Source organism: Pundamilia nyererei, unplaced genomic scaffold (genome assembly GCF_000239375.1).
Source record: "Pundamilia nyererei isolate P.nyererei 1_Seehausen unplaced genomic scaffold, PunNye1.0 scaffold00148, whole genome shotgun sequence".
NCBI lineage: Eukaryota > Metazoa > Chordata > Actinopteri > Cichliformes > Cichlidae > Pundamilia > Pundamilia nyererei.
This window is the reverse complement of record NW_005187549.1, coordinates 961,999-979,315: the sequence shown is the minus strand read 5'-3', so window position 1 is coordinate 979,315 and position 17,317 is coordinate 961,999. Positions and strand designations below refer to the sequence as shown.

Sequence of the window (17,317 nt, the reverse complement as noted above, 5' to 3'; positions counted from 1 at the left end):
ACGCTGATTTTACGCACATAAATATAATTCTAAAACAACAGTTTGGAGCTGCATTATACCTACACCCAAACTCACTAAAATCCCTTGTTAGCTAACAAATGTGATAAAATCTTTGTTGTGACTTTAGTTTTTCTTTGCTGGCTGGAGACACTCAAAAACTCTCTCCAGAATCCCTGCTGAATTATTAATAAGAAAAATGATTTAGACTTTTTTAAACCACAGATTCAACAAGGAAGATAAGCTGTGCATTTCAGAGGCGCTAGTATCGCTAGCTATTGTGATAGCTGTCACTCCTGCTTCCAGTCTTCATGCTGAGTTAGCCTAGTTTGCCTCTTTGGCCCCCACATATCAGTATCTTTTCAGCAAAATCCTAAAGAATATTAAATGTTTTTTGTTTTTTTTAAGGGCTACAGTAGTAGGCTATTGTATTTTAGACCTGTTATATAAGTATAACAGAAGAAATCCCTTTTATCAGTGTTCAAAAGCAGAATTTTTACCAACCTATACATAGTTAAGAAGTGCAAGTTAATCTTGCTCACATTGTTTGTTAACTAACTAATGTACTGTAGATTTTATTCAGCTGTAATGGAGAATGATTGGGTGTCTGCACACATGACTTCCAAAACCTGCAGTGAATACCTTTAACAAAGAGGATCATGAATTCCTTTAAGGCTCTAGAGGCTAATAATTTGCTGCTTGCAAGCCTGGATCTTGTTGCGTACAGTTTGCTTTCCCTGGGGCTTCTACAACACACACTACACTGTAAACAGTAAGAAAATATGCATTCTAATGTTTTTACTTAGCATTCATGTGACCAGTCTGACACTTTTTTTTCATTTGTCTGAACCAGTTAATAAAATGTACATCATGTGGTTGCAGCTTAGTATTTGACAAGGAATGTATTCTAACTCATTTCTGAAATCCCTTTTCATTTTTCATTGATTGTTTTGCACTAATTCAAACTGCATTTTTCCCCCTGGTGAAAGTCTGTGTTTGTTTGACAATCAAATGTTATCATTTTGAGTTCTTGGTATAGGTGAGGAATACAGTGTTGGGGTGGCAAGCCTTGAAAACGTGCTGAATGAAAACCAACCAGTCTGTACAACTACCTTTCTCACTTTTGCCTCTAAGGGTTACATTGTATTGTATGATACTGTGTGTTAGCACTGTGCTGTGAGCGTTACTGACGACTACAGACTCATGTAGTCGGGAGGAAAACACTGGAAAGACAGGAAGAAGTATTATTTTGAAAGATTGAATCTATGGGATAAAAAGACCAATTGAAAACTTATATATACATCAATCAACAACAGCACAAAAAATATGATTCATTTCCATCTTATTTGTAATCTTACAAGCTATACCAATACATCTGCAGTGACTAAGTAGTAATATTACTACAATGAAGGTGAATGACTAACTTTCAGTCCAACTCTAGCTTCTCTCTGTGTTCTTTGAAAACAATTTGTGGAAATATTCTTATTTGCTTTCTTTCCAATCTCTCGTTCCCAGTGAGATGACAAGACTGATGCGACATTATCTTCTAGTGTTCTGGAGTCAGGAGGCAGTTAGCATAGCTTAGGATAATGACCGCCTCCATCTGACTTATTTCAACAAATGAACTGCAAAAACACCAAGCAGCGAACACTTCTGAGCAAACAGACTTCATAGTTTGAAGACATTAAGCTGAATCGTGTAGCAGACATGCACTTAGTTTACAAAATCTAAATTTTTGTCTTTGACTTTTTCCAAACCCAGAAAAATGATTTAAATATTAGACTTTTGGTGCCAACCTAACGTGTTCCAGGGGATACACATGTAGACAAATAATCTTTAATTATTCTATCTTCAAATAGATATATTTCACTCTGCCAGTTTTGTTGAACGTATGATTTAAATGTAGCTTTGCTGTAAAAAACATACTTCCTATCGTTCCTTAAGCATCACTAGTTTATTGGTTTAGTATCACTTTTTACTATATTACACTTGGATTCAGCTTCAGCATTATTTGTATGATATAATAAACTGAAATCCAAAGCTATTCTAGCATCTTTTTTAATGCAAAAAGGAAAACGGTAGCTCTATTCAGTTTATCAAAACCTGTGTTACTAGTTTGTCTTGCTTTCCAAACTGTGCATACCCTTGGCTGTGCTGTTCAACTCCTGTTTACTTTCCACAAATTATTTTTATGTTTTAAACATATCACCAAAATTCTGTTTAATTTTTCTATATAGGAACATAAATAGTAGAAGATCATTATTCAATTCTGGCCCAATAATTTAGCTTCATAAAGTTCACCAATATGTAAATGTTTCAGTTTGTATTATGTAAGTGGAGTTATCGTTCTGGAACTATTTTTGGGTCAATCAAGCCAAAACCTAACATTTTTATATTTTCATTTGTGAGCAGCTTTTTGGAATACAATATAAAGAGTACCTTTTTGAGCTAACAGCATGGCAGTACTATCTCTTTACTGACCACAGAGAATGTGTATATCTGTGCTTTAGACTTTAACACCTGTCGAAAGAAAAGGTAAAAAGAAAATAACCTTTTTTTCTCCAGTACACACTTTTTCTTCTAACTGACTTAACCACTGCTGCTTTCTCTCTCTCGTCCCTCAAACTGGGCTTTAGAATCAGTAACCAACTATTTCCGTGGAACATAATAAACAAACATCTATTGCCAAGAGGAGCCAGAGGTGATTAACAGCATGATATGCTCCAAATATTCTATTTAACCAATCAGAAATGTCCTGCTCTAAAAGCCCGACCCCCTTGTAGCCCACTGAAACTTTGAAAAGTACTACCAAAGCTTTTTACATGCCTCTGTGTATGGACTTTTTGGTCGGTCAAATAATTCTTCCCTTTTCCTTACTTTGACAACATAGCGAGTCCATCTAAAGGTCATAGTCACTGTTGTTCCTGTTGTGGAAAAGCAGCTATTGATACCAATTATCTCTCATCAGTCTTAGAAAGAAAACAAATAAGAACATTTAAAAAAAAGAAAGAAAAAAGAAACAAATCACCCATGTAATTAATAGTGTCATATCCAGTGAACTGATCAAAATAATCACAGGTAGGGTTTCTCTACCATGTAACATCAACAGTACAGCTTCTGATCCCCCGATGGTCATGTTCCACAGTATTACTGAATAAATGTTATTTATTTTTATGTTATGTATAAGGGATATTGGTTATTAAATGAATAAATAGATGTACGTTGAATATTGTTTGGACTGGATGGTCTTCTTAACAAAGATTTGGCGCCCTCTTCTGACAGATTTAAGAAACATAATCGTTGCCTGGATTTGATTGATTTATGGTAGTTAGGGTAAAAATTTGGACAAATGTTGTTGGTGAGGTCGATCCAAACCAAGAATTAGGACCTGTATTACACTAGGTTAGCTTCAGAATATTACTGATTTTCTTCAGCTATGAGAACATCATAAAAGATCATTGCAATACTTAAATGTATATGATCGTATATGCTACTATTCAGATAACTTAGTAAATGTCCTCAAGTTGTGCCTGGGAATCTGAGCAACAGAGAACACGAACACCGCACACACACACCACAGTATTATGATCTTTCTATTGATGTGTAATTCACTTTTAATTCAGCGTAAACAGTATATAATAAAATTAAATATAACAAAGTTTTATTTTTCAATTAAATTCGGTAATCTATGTAAGGCTCGGGGAGAGGTCGAAAAACTGTCAAGATTTTGTAATCGCTCTTAAAGAATCTCACAGAATCTCACGATTACGATTGTAACCATGTAATCGACTTTCCCACATTGCTTGAATGCAACATTAATTCGAGTGCATGTAGCATCCAATGGCAGCATTCAATGTCAATTGCCCCGCCCTCTTTACCCATCATGCTTTTCGGTGTCCAAAACTAAATAGCCAAATACGGTCAAGTTTTTATTCCCGTTGACTATATAAATATATACATGAAAGATAAAGGGCTGATTAGCCGTGTTTAGTTATACAAAATATTGTGAAACTTTTCTGTGCCGACTTGAGGTTTATACATCATGAACCCTGAGTGAAGAACAGGTTACCTCTGGTCAGGTCGCAGGATGTCCGGCGTAGTTGGTAAAAAGGGCTTCTGCCATGTTTGGCACAGGAGAGGTGGGGTCTCCACTTCTTTTGCGGAATCGCCATCAAGAGATTTCGGAAGCATAATTTTTACTTCTGGGGCTGCCGATGATCACATGTCTTGGCGCCCCAATTTCTAATGTCAATAGAAAGACCATCCATATTGGAATACACATAACTCCCGCGTTGCAGAAATACGCATTTGTCTTCTTAAGTTTAATGCAAGTATAATAGTACCAATGTGATCTATGTAGAGTACACACTATTATAAATTAACATACAAGTCTTTGAGATATGACCAGATAAAACATATATCAAGGTAATACCCACTTATTCTCGCCTGCATATATAGGTTCGCTAATAAGGAGTCACAGTGGTGGTTAAAAACCTGCGGTTTACACAGGGTTTACACGAGAGTGAAAACAGGGCGAGCGCTGTTCAGCAGGAAGTCGAACTATAGCTACTGAGTGCGCATGCTCCGCAGCTCTCCTCTATCTAGGGATGCGTTTGGCTTCTTAAAACGGTAAGAACGAGCTATTTTTTTACTGTGTGTTTTTAAATATACACAACTGTAAAATAGCGACCGCTCTCGCCACACAAGCTGTAGTTTTAGCGGGGTGGTTTGGGTACATTGCGGAGGGGGTTCAGTCAGCCAGGCTCGAACTGAATGGAGGGGCAACGCCGTCGCCGTGCCGTTGTTTGCTGTACGTGCCGCCGCACAGGGAGACGTCATTTTGAGGGGGAGCGGAGAGTTAAAATGCAGAGTTACGAAGGGACGTACGGTTCATAGACAAGCGGCACGTAGCCGTCACACTGTAAATGCAAAGCTTTACCCGTCTCGGGCAGTGGAGTTCACGCTATTGTTTGGATTCCCACACATCAAGTTACGCCCTTGTGTTAGCAGTAATGGCTACCGCCGAGCCTGGTCTGAGGAGCTCCGACAGCGAAAAGTAGTCAGCTGGCTACAGCGGTAGCGATAACCAAGCCAACTTAATAAAAGTAATTTATCTGCAGCAAAACGTAAAGGTGTAGTTTTAATTGAGCTGCGAATGGTTTTGTAGCCACTTGTTGGTTAGTAGCCCCCAAAACACGTAAAACTGCGGTTTCTAATGCCTAATGCGCGTGGGAAAAACCCACTCTTGCTGTATTCTACTAAGAAAATGTATCCGTTTAAAAAAAAAAAAAGCTTGCTTTTCTGGCTATCGTGGTTTCACATTTCGGCAAAACACAGCTTCTGAAAATTTACTAGCCTATATAATCTCGCGTGTAACCCTTACGTGCACACTAGCAAACCGTTACGTAAAAATGACTTATATTAATCCAGTTAATATTAGTCTCAAACAAGTGGACCAGTCAGGCCATTTACAAAACGCGGCATTCTTTGGTTTGAATTAGCTAAGCTCACCTTACTTGGAAACATCACGTCAACATTGAAATAAGATTAATATTTTAATCTTGGCAGATATTTTTCCAATCCAATTTAAAGTAACATGAGTTCAACTAATGTCAATAGCAGAGTTTCGCAAAGAGTGGGCCATGAAGCCAGGAGCTCTCCTTCAAGAAGTGGTCTCTAAGAAGTCACTAACAATGAAGTAAAAGGAAACGAGTAGTTTTGTGTAATTTGGTTTTTAAATTGCATCAAATATTTACATTTAAACAAAGAGTTATTAATAATAATAACAGGATTTGAAAATTTCACATTACTCATCTTATGAGTATTTCTTGGGGCACAATTGTCAGATTTTGAAGCAGGCTACAATTGTCTGGATAATATATACAGGGTGAAACAAATAGTGTTAGGTTGTTTTTGTGGTTTATTTTTTAATCAGCTTGTATATAGCTGCATAAATATTAGAGATGGCACGATACCACTTTTTTATGTCCGATACTATACCCTAAATTTGGATATCTGCGATACCGATATAAATCCGATATAGCATATTTTATAATCAATAAAATGTTTTTTTTAAATATCTTGTTACATTTTGTATAAGTTCATGCTCAAGTTTAAAAAATAAAACAAAACTAAAGCTATTCTGTTATACCTGTATGCAAAAAATACACTGTACCCCAAATATTTCATAGATCAGCAATACTGATCAATCTAATAAACTTAAACCTACACCATCCTCCCTATTCTGGTATTTTAAAGAGTACTTAGTGGAAATATTAAGCAACCTAACTAATAAGGTTTCCAACTCCGAGCAAAAAAGGAAAAAAAAAATAGGGAACCACCCCCCACCCTCTGCCCTATAATGCTTAATTGATATAATCAACTCTAATTTAATGCACATGTAAAAGAAAACGCACAGAAATCAATAATTTTTCTATAATAATTAAATAGATTCAACATCCTCCTTCATCAGAATTGCAGACTGCACAGATGGTACCTTCCCAAAGGAAAAAGTACTATAGCTTAGTAGGTTATAAAGTTTACTTTATAGTTAATAATGGATTTCTATACATTTTACATCAGATGAAAACTTTGGTTGTAAGATTCAGATAATTATTTATTAAAAGCTAGACATGACAATAAGAGAGAAAAGTATGTCTTTGTGCCCCCCTTTTCCCTGTTAATGCCCTACCTGGCCCCCCTGGCAAAACTTTGCTAGATCCGCCCCTGCACAGTTACCAGCCGTCAGCTACGTAGAAAAGGATCCTGGTGTAGAAAGTAATATTAAATAAATTCTAACAACAGCTTGTCTTTGTGGCGCAAAGTGGGCGATACACTAACAAGAGAGACGGACTCGCGACAGAAAAGCCGATCAGCTGATCATTGATCAGTTTCATGATTGAAGTAGCAGCAGGAGAGGCAGAGAATGAGAGACAGTCGCTCCCAGCATTCGCTGGGAATGCTTCACAAACATTCAGAGATGAACTTACACACATGCTTTACTCATCTGGGATAACTTTCTCGGAGATTAAATTCCGGTTTGGTAGCGAGGCTCCAAATCCTCAGCCAGACCATCGACAGGTCTCGCATGCCATAGCCGCTCTATCACAACACATACTCCTCCGACGTGCTAAGGTTATGAGCTGGGTTACGCTATGTCGCAGGTTTTGTGAGGTGCTTTTGAGTGGATCGGATTACATTTTTTATTTCTCTCCGATGTCCGATCCAGTAATTTAGGTCAGTATCGGACCGATACGTAATATCGGATCAGTCCATCTCTAATAAATATTTGAAACTTACCAGGATTTCTTTTATCTAAGCCACTACAATACAAAAACACAGCTGAAAGTGATGACTGACAAAAGCTTATTAGGATCTGGCCTTACACAGTAGTCAGCCACAGTAAAGAAGTCGATTGTAGTAACTAAGAAAATCTTTTTAGTTGGGTCAAACTTCATTAGGCGTTTCCTGTCCTCCAAGCACAGTGGTAAAGTTTTATGGAAAGAACAATGAAGGCCCCACAGTTCCTGTCAAAATAAATAAAGGTAGTCCAAATCTTCAGGTACAACTTCTGCTGTTTTAGCCAATACAGCTGACTAAATCTGAGTAAATCCAGCTGATGCCAATAAATGTCACATAACTAGTCTTTATTTGTAGGCACGTGTGCACTTACATTCTTATCTCAGCTGGAACGCCTCAATGAATTGAATGTAATCAGTGCAGAGGCTCACTATATATTCAGGCTTTTTCTTTGTCCTTTGAGGACAAAGTTCGCTAACTCATCAGTCATCTTGGGATGCCTAGAGATACTTCAAGATGGGTTATCAAAGTTTTCTGACTTTAGCTCAAAAAGCCTTGAAAATATTTTATCCCCTTGAGGTTATTCTGCTCCCACCCTCTTTGAGCTTTTTTTGGAATTCTGCTATAAATTGCATCTTAGTATTTTTGGAGTGTCATGTCTCTTTCTTATAATGTTATACAAGTCAGTTAGCTCACCCAATGTTAGCTAGCAGAAGTTAACTAATAATACCTATGGTGGGCTTTTAAAGATGAGTTAAGGGCTCAGATATTCAGCTATTTGTAGGTGAAGCATTTTTTTCTTAATTTCAGTTCAAACTGAAATGCAAACAATCAGAAAAATGTACAGCCTTTTATAACCATCATCTGCCTTTCTTTTTAATATATTTATGGCTTTTCAGATGAACAAACCCCTAGGTAGCTGTTGCACAGAAGTGGCCCCCTCCCTCTAGTCTACTTCAATGAGTGTGATGGCAACCACTGATGAGGTCACTGTACCTATGGGGGAAGTGGTGATGGTAAAGGACGACAGTGGTGAAGGTGACCCCGATGACCCTAATAAGACTCAGGTCATCCTCCAGCTCCAGCCAATCACCACTGGGTATGTACTGAGAAACTACAATTCACTTCAAAGTTGTATAACACCACAATCAGAGCTACAGAGATTCCAGATGGTCAGTCATTTCCCATGCTTACTCTGCTGTACCAGGAGAAAATGTCCCAACTATCTATCTTTTCAGAGACGAGTCTGCTGAAACAGATGCGGCTGTCATGGCTGTTGAATCTCATTCAGGTAAGTGGTTGTCACTAGAGCAGGGCGATGTGACCAAAAATATTTATCACAATATACATTTGAAAATTTGCGATAACGATATAACTGACGATATAATTGACACTAGACAAAATACTTTACAACTCCACAACTTTATTAGTGCAAAAAAAACCATCACTGTATTTTCACATAAACAAGCAGCTGTTTATTATGTGCATTAAAGTTATATAAAAACGTAACAGTGCAAATTCCTTGCTGACAGTTTAACCAAAAGACATTTCCAGTGGAAATTGGCCGACATATCCTCAGCATAACCATGTATAATATCCACAACACTTAAAAAGAGGTTATACACACACACAATACGGTAATATTATGTTGAAGCACAGTACGTGCTTCAACATAGTACTCCTGCCTACAGTAGCTGTAATGCCCCGACAATCCATCAAGCGGTGCGGGTTCGTAGCTTAGCAAAGTCGTACTAAAACATTTGACAGATTTTCGAGCGCCGTGTACGACATAAAATCGTTTCGAGGTCGGTAAACAACCAGAATTCATACATAAGGCACACGGGATTATAAGGGGCACTGTCGATTTTCAGAAAAATCAAAGGATTGATTTCAAGTGTGCCGTATTTTCCAACAAACACGGTAATAACGACGGCCCGCTAACATGCTCTACCAAAAATAGTGCTTTGTTGTGTATCTGACGGACGAAAGCTAAACCAGTCCCACACCACTGAAGTTGCATAATTTTTACAAACCAATTCTGGTTCATTTCCTTCAACGATCCGCTTTCGCCCTCCTCATTCTGCTTTTTCCTCCATGTGCGTATGAAAACAAAATCACTGCACATGCGCGTTTTACCCATATTCTATTGCGATATTTCATTTTCTTATCGTTGCCCAACATTATACCGGTGTTACCGTGAACGGTATGATATGGCCCAGCCCTAGTTGTCACAATGATTCAGACAACTTGAGGGATGTAATGATCCATGAGTTTTGCAGATTCCATTACATAAAGCTTGTTGGTAAATGTTGCATACATTTATTCCCTGTAGAGCAAACTGAGGGAGACGACGTTGAAATTGGCTGCCCTATAACGTGTGGTGACTGTAAAGCTGTGTTGCTAGTGAAAAAGTTTGTGTGCCCAGGAATCAATGTGAAATGTGTGAAGGTTAGTATCCCTTTTTTTCTTTTGGCTCACATGGAGTAAAATGACAAGTCATTAAAACATTGCCAAATATAGCAACGTGACAACTAGGTCATTCAATAGACTCTGAGCAGGAAATAAACATGTAGCGCTGACAAGTGTCCCACTATATCTACAGAGTCATCCAGTTCATTTCTTCTCACTGCAAGTAGCAGGTTTCAAATAACCATGCTCCAAGCAGACATGGATGAAACGACCGAGCAGTTATGAGATAAATGTTCTCGTTCATGCTTTCACAACAATGCTCATTTTTTGATCGCAGTGTTATGAGTTGAATTACATAGGTCAGACTGTATTTGTAAGTCCATTCAATCTTCTGATCCACATGAAATTCTTTGTTGTCTTGTGAGCATCGAGCATACACTTCCATTAAATAGGAAGTGTAGCACTGAAAAAACAGAATTCAGTACATCACATGAAAATTATTATTTAAAGTTGAGAAAACTTATGCATATTTTATATTTTTTTCTGCTGATATAAAACAGTAAAAAAAACATTTCGCTATTCTAGCTGCTACAATTGCTCATGGTTAGAAGTCTACCATGATTCTAGAACCACAGCATATCTATTACATTTTCATATTAAAGGCCAAAGACAAGACATATGATACTGTAATGTGTTGCTTTTAGTCATTTCTGTTGTTTCATCATTGCACTTATTGAACATATTTACTAAACTGGCAATCTCTCCACTAGTATGAAGACCAGTTGATCAGTCCCAAGCAGTTTGTGCACATTTCTGGAAAAGCTACTCTGAAAGACTGGAAGAGAGCCATCAGGATGGGGGGAGTCATGCTGAGGTGAGGGGATTTATTTTTGAGACAGAACACTGACATACTATGGCCCTTGGATGAGCAAGTGCTGGTTGGTTGCGCTGCACCACAAGGTAATGAGCTGAGATGTGACTCATCCATCTAGAATAAATATTCAAATGTTCTTCTGTGGCTCTGTGACAGGAAACTAACAAGCCACTGTTGCCTCACTTCTGAGCGTGAGTGAGATGATAACGATAAACCACGGGCCTTCCTGTCTCTTTGACTGGTCGAAATAGATTTTTCTATATCACGTTTAAGCTGCGCTAATCAGTATTACAATGAAATTGTGGAAGATGTTGCCTGTAGTGGAAAACCTGACTGTGAGCATTGTGTCTTGTAGATACATTCATGGATAATTATTTCGTTTCAGGGATACACTACTGTTTGGATGAGTATTTTATTAATGTAAAAAACCCTCTGTGTGTGCTGTGACTTAGCTGTATATTGCTTCAGTGATCACATGGCTTTTGGAAGACTGCACTGCAAATAATACAGTTTGCGTTATTATACACACTTTTCAGTTTCTTGGATTTATTTGACATCATTTGACAACAATATTTTATCTATGCTTTACATCTTGTGTAGTGATCAACTCAGTTTGACAGATATTGAATCATTTTCATGCCTTTGACATTTGTGTCTGGACTTGGATAAAATTAGTTGTTGGTTTCTAGCAGCGAAAGAATGAGCAAAGTGGGGTTTTTCCACATTGAGTTTTCTATTTCAAATTGATGAATTGTGTCACAGCTATTTTCAATCTCTCTTGCAGTCTAAAGGTTACTAGTCTGTCACCAACAATGTGCAGGGTTAAGATTCTCTTTACTGGGTAGAACATCTGTATATGCGCCTCTGATTAAAAGCACAGGAGAAGCAGAGGATTTTGACTATCAAAATAACCCAAACTGCAGCTTTACATAGATGCAACAGTGTCTCCTTCTGACCAGTGACTCTTATATGGTTACTGGCAATGGCACAGCATCTCCTGTCATGTGGACGCACTGCAGGCAGCCAGAGCCAGAAGGTAGTAGCACTGGGTGATCCTAAGTCTCAAAAGCAAGAAAGCTGTGAGCCAACAGATTCTTTTTTTTCTAGGTTTGAAGTGTTTGAGAAGTAATATAGCTTTTATAATATAGTTAATAATAAATTGTTTACTAAAAATAATCCCAAAATAGACATCCATAAAGAAATTACCCTTACTTTAAGCCCTGTACACATTTCAGGGGACCTGTTGTTTTCTGATCCAAACGAACTATTCGTCTCAACCTTGTTTCCAGAAATGGCAGATGTCCAAAGCTAAAGCTGTACATTATTTGCTGCATGTGAGAAGGCTAACTCTGAAGAACGTCTTGAACATTTAGGAGTGAAGATATTTTTCCTCATGTACTGGAGGAGAGCAGAAACAATCCAGATAAATGTTTCTACCTTCATCACAACAACAGCTTAGGCTAAAGTAACACGTGCCAGACGCTGAAGTGTATATGACAGTAAATATGTCATTTATAAGGATTTAAAATATGATTTTACATTTGACCTTTTTACATTTTGCTCTGGTTCAAGAGCAAAATGTTAATCTGAAGGTCAAAGTGATAGTTACACTACATAGAGCTATTTAAACTCATTCTTACTGCCACTGTGTGTACTGACAAGATGTATGTATATAGGAAATATAAATATATGATATAAAAACACATTATTCTATTATAACATTACAGTAACAGGTTAGATAACCACTGAAATATAAAACATGTGTATAATATTCCTTGTTGAGTATTGTTTTGTTTTGTTTGTTTTTTTGGGGGGGGGGATAAACTTGTGATCAAAACCTTTTTTTTTTTTATTTGGGTTTTTTTATTGAACATTTAAATAAATTTACTAAACAATGAAATGAAAGCTACACATTCAAAATAATACCAAAATAAGATTTCATTATATTAAGTAAATACTGCCCAGAGAGTGAGCTGCCTTGGTAGAGGGTTGTGCTCTCGCAGCGCTTGTTGTTTTACAACTGTTTTGGCTGTAGATCAGTGAAATAATGCAGTCCAGCAAAGCTGGCAACAATCAGCACTAAAACACAGCATTAAATTAACATGTGGAATAGCCCTGCAGCAGTGTTAAAATAAGAAAGTGGAAATAAATGCAGGAATATGCACACACTTAAACCAAGACAAACATTTTTCATGTTCTTGTCTCATGTTCTTGTCTCATGTTCTTGTCTCATGTTCTTGTCTCATGTTCTTGGCATGAGACAAAATAGTTGGGACACATTTTATGAAGTGTCTTAAAGCAGTGGGCATAAAAATCCCCTTTTTTTTTTTCTTTTTTTTTTGAACTGTTGTCGTTCAACCAGGAAATACTTTTGAGAGATACACAAAGACAGAGAGACTGTCACACTAAAAAGCAGCAGCTTTAAAACATGCACCTTCTAAAGCTTCTATCAGCTGCACAGTAACTCTAGAATGCAGGTTTGCACAGAACACCAACTGTGGATTTTGCCCTGCCAGTATGGAAAGGACTGCTGTAAGCAAAACTTGATTTGAATGCATACAGATATTGCATGTATTGCAGACACACTGCTTAAGTCTGTTGCACATTTTATGTAAACCTCTTCTAATATTCTCTCCAGGATATCTGTGTGGGCAACTCTCAGACACGACTTAGTTGTTGCACTTTACACAGTTGCTCCTGTGGTTATTAGTTCCAAGCAGAATAAGTGTACTGAAAGAAAGGCACTGCACTGGATCTTCACTTCTAAAAGATGCAAATGTTTTTGACAACGATGATAGCATCTCTGGTCAAACAAACATGTTTTCCCCTTTTTTATATATTTCCTCATTTCTGTTCTCCAGAAAAATGATGGATTCCGGTCAGCTAGACTTCTACCAGCACAGCACTCTGTGCACTAACACATGCCGCAGCACCAAGTTTGACCTTTTAATAAACAACACACGCTTCCCTCCTGATGGCACCGGACTTACCACACCTACATCCTCTCAAGGTAAAAATCAGAATATAGTGTATTATTGTGCCTTACAATATAAAGCGCCTTGAGGCAACTGTTGTTGTGATTTCATGCTGTATAAATACATTTGAATTGAACTGACTAGAAGGTGCAGTGAATCCAGATTTGCTCATTTAAACAGCAGTGATGTTATAATCCATAACTGAGTATTTTGTTATATTTGTTGTGTTTTTCAGTCAAAAGATAGGTTTAACATAAGGGCCACTGACTGTTTCTACTAGGCACAGTTACAAGTTTACTTCTAAACCCTTATTTAAAAGTCTTTTATGCGGTCTGCGTTTTTACAGAAAAGAAACATATGAGCTTGCTGAAAGAATGTGGAGGTTTTTTAGTGTCATGGAAAACAAAGCAGGAGGATGATGCTGGTGGTGGAGCTCTCCACAATACAAGCGTTTCTCTAGACTGAAAATAAACGTGTGCAAACTGCACAATGGGTTTAGGTGCACCTGTGCGCATGTAAACTATTATAAGAGTCAACAAAAGCTGCTTCTGCTTTTCTAAACAAAAATCTGATAACACAACAACAGTGATGATGACATTGTCATTAGTGGTGTAATTTACAGCGCAGCCTCTCCTCTCTGTCTGAAACAAACAGCACAAAATCGAGACATTGAACCCAGCTGGAGAAAACGATAGCGTCCTTCTAGAGTTGACAGCAACGGGGCTCATTGCTGTTACCTTCATGGCTACAGAGCCAACAGCAGTATTATCAAACCACCTGTTCAACAAGCTTAGTGGTGAAGAAAAGCAATATTTTCACCTGCTTTCATCCAACACTGACATGTTTTACAGTGACAGCGCAGCTGAATGAAAGAATAATTAAAAAAAGAAAATCTGTCTGTCTGCAGACAAATTGCTTGTTTAGTTTGCCTTGGTCTTCTAAGTTTTTATAATTTCCTGCAAACTACTGCTGGGTGTTTAATACACTGCATATCATTTAATGCTTTAGGTGATAATTATTCAGCCCACACAGAGAAATGATATGATACAGAAAACTGCTAATTAACTGTGAGACATGATGAAAGCTGCCCAGCAGGATATAAGGTAAAATTAACAACAACAAAAAAAAGATCACTAAAGATAAAGAAGTGTGGTGGGGGAATGTGACACTGAAGTTTGGCTCCCTCTTAAATCCAGAATTGCATTTAAAATTCTTCTCCTCAGTCATGTCTGTTGTCTTGTACAAGTTACAGGTCAGGTGATCCTGGGTAATGGTGGGGCAGCTGCAGAAGACCGAGCAAAGGTCCTGAGCGGGAAGTTGGACTGGAGCTCAAGTTCATCGGAGTCTGCAGACAAAAAGGGATCAGCTGAGATCTCAGGTAACACTGAGCACACATCCAAACACAGATTAAGAGTATACGGTAATAACAGCACAGAGATGGAAATCATCTCCAACAGCATGGATATATGTAACACTGTGTGTGAGTAAGATTGCTCTGTGTTGTCTGTTTGTCCGCAGAGGACACACTGAACTTTTGGAAGGGCATTGCAGATGTGGGTTTGTTGGGTGAAGTGGTGACCAACATCAACACGGAGCTTGTGGAGCTGTTAAACAGCGTGCAGCAGCGCATGGATCCGGCCAGCCTACAGGACACAGGTGCAGAACGACGCCAACATGCACTGGGAAACTGCATCGCCAAAACAGAGGCGTTGTGTGGGACACACTCTGACCTATGTGAATAAGAAATGCATGGAAAGAAAGAGCAAATTCAGCTGCTGTTGGAAACTGAAAATGACTGTCCAACAGCAGAAAGCTTTTTAGAAAAGCTTCTTTTAGAGTAATACCACACCGATTTACTGTGCAAACAGCTGAATCTGTTCCTCCTTGCTGACTGACCAAGTAATTTTTTTTCATTGCTTGCTGCACTGATCCCAGATTCCTGTCTGGTAGAGGTGGCCGTGCTCAGTAACCTCGCCCAGGTCTTCGATCTGCTCGATGTGGTCAAGAAGATTGTGGAGAGGAGGAAGCAGCAGACGGATCCCAGTCAGGAGCAGGTGCTCAGCATGCTCACCAGTGAGTACAGAACACAAACAAGGCTCTACTTCAGGAGCTGCCACATAGAGCCGCTAAATTCATACGAATTTTATTTAAATCATTTTTTATTGAGCCAATTGTTAAAAACAATCATGGCTTTACGTTATAAAGTAAAGGGAAATTGAATTAAACTGCAGTAATCATGTGAGTCTCAGTTAGCAAGCACTTTTGCAAGAGTGGGAAGGAAGATTTCTCTTTTAACAGGAAAGGAGGGGCAGCCTTCTGCTGATGGGGATTGAGGAGAGGAAGAAGGCAAAAAAAAAAAAGAGCACAGAGAGTGACCCTGAATAGCTTATAGAAGACATGCTTAGCGGATCCTAGGAAATCCCCTAGCAGCCTGAGCCCAAAGTAGCATAACTAAGTGATGGTTAAGTGACAGTTGAGGTTTGAGGCTAAATTCAAAACCATCGAAAGATTGAATTTGTCTCCTGAATCCAAACTGGCAGCTGGTTCCACAGGGAGGGGCTTAACAGCTGAAGGCTCTGCCTTTCATTCTACTTTTGGAAATTAGGAAGTGTAAGTGTTGTACTGGGATAAATTGGTACTGTGAGGTCTTCGGGATATTTAGGGACAATCTTTTAGGACTTTGCACATGCCAATGAGAATGATCTTGAAGTAATTTCTGGTAGGAAGACATGTGGTCATATGGTACACTTGGCTGGTGTTCTGGATGAATTGTAGCCTTTTCAGGGACCTTTTAGAGCACCCTGATAATCAGTAGTTACACTAGTCCAACCTCTATGTAACAAATGCATGAACTAGCATCCCTCTGAGTCAGGATGTTGGCACAGTGCAGAGATAAGTGAAGGTAATCCTAGATGTCTGTTTAATGTGTCAGTTAAAGAAAAACCCAATCAAAGATGACTCCAAGGCTCCTGACAGTGCTATTGAAGGTCAAGATAATGCCACTCATAGTAAATAGATGTTTAGGCATGTTTCATGCATCAAATCTAGCAGCTTGGGTTTGAGTCCAACCTGCAGCCCCTTGCTGCATGTCTCCCCATGCTCACGCTCCCCATTTTTCCTGTCTACTCCTCAAAAAGGCAAAAAGCCAAAAGTCAATGGCTTTATTGTTACAAATATGTGGGAAAACAAGTTACTTTTGTTTGTTATTGGTGAGAGACATGAGGTTTAAAAGAAAAAGACAAAAATAGAGAATCAAAATTTGGTTTCAGTCCATCTTGAGTTCCACTCTTTGATTAAGCAATATTCTTCAGACAGTTGTTCTAATTTGCAATCTTTCAGTTCCTGATTGTGAGGCTTTTGCTCCCAAATGCACTACACCAGCGGTCCCCAACCCCCGGGCCTCGGACCGGTACCGGTCCGTGAGTCGTTTGGTACCGGGCCGTGAGAGTTGATGCTCAGGTGTGAAATGTATAGTTTTCAGGGTTTTTATCGGTTTTCAGCGTTATTTTGTTATCCTTTTTATCGTTAACTCTGTTTTCCTGGGTCTTTTCACGTGTGTTATGAACAACTCTTCTATTTTTCGGTACCGGTACTAGTTTTATTTTGTTGTATTTTTCCGCGATACCTTAAAGGCCGGTCCGTGAAAATATTGTCGGGCATAAACCGGTCCGTGGCCCAAAAAAGGTTGGAGACCGCTGCACTACACCATTACCCAGCAATAATCCGGTTGTTCAGTGATGACGTGACGAATCCTACTTCCGGG

At 38.6% G+C, this 17,317-nt stretch overlaps 1 protein-coding gene across 2 annotated transcripts in view; it reads left to right on the top strand.

The window, feature by feature from the left end:
• Positions 1-4,438: 4,438 nt before the first annotated feature.
• gmeb1 (glucocorticoid modulatory element binding protein 1) overlaps positions 4,439-17,317 on the top strand; it is a 17,456-nt gene continuing 4,577 nt past the window's right edge. The window contains exons 1-9 of one of the 2 annotated variants that reach the window (XM_005744692.2): positions 4,439-4,626; positions 8,196-8,395; positions 8,535-8,587; positions 9,629-9,744; positions 10,476-10,579; positions 13,441-13,589; positions 14,807-14,932; positions 15,073-15,210; positions 15,490-15,627. In XM_005744692.2, the coding sequence (XP_005744749.1) occupies positions 8,256-8,395; positions 8,535-8,587; positions 9,629-9,744; positions 10,476-10,579; positions 13,441-13,589; positions 14,807-14,932; positions 15,073-15,210; positions 15,490-15,627 (964 nt within the window). In that variant the 5' untranslated portion in view covers positions 4,439-4,626; positions 8,196-8,255. Of the gene's footprint in view, positions 4,627-8,195; positions 8,396-8,534; positions 8,588-9,628; positions 9,745-10,475; positions 10,580-13,440; positions 13,590-14,800; positions 14,933-15,072; positions 15,211-15,489; positions 15,628-17,317 lie in introns of both variants that reach the window. The other variant, XM_005744691.2, reaches the window with a different exon arrangement.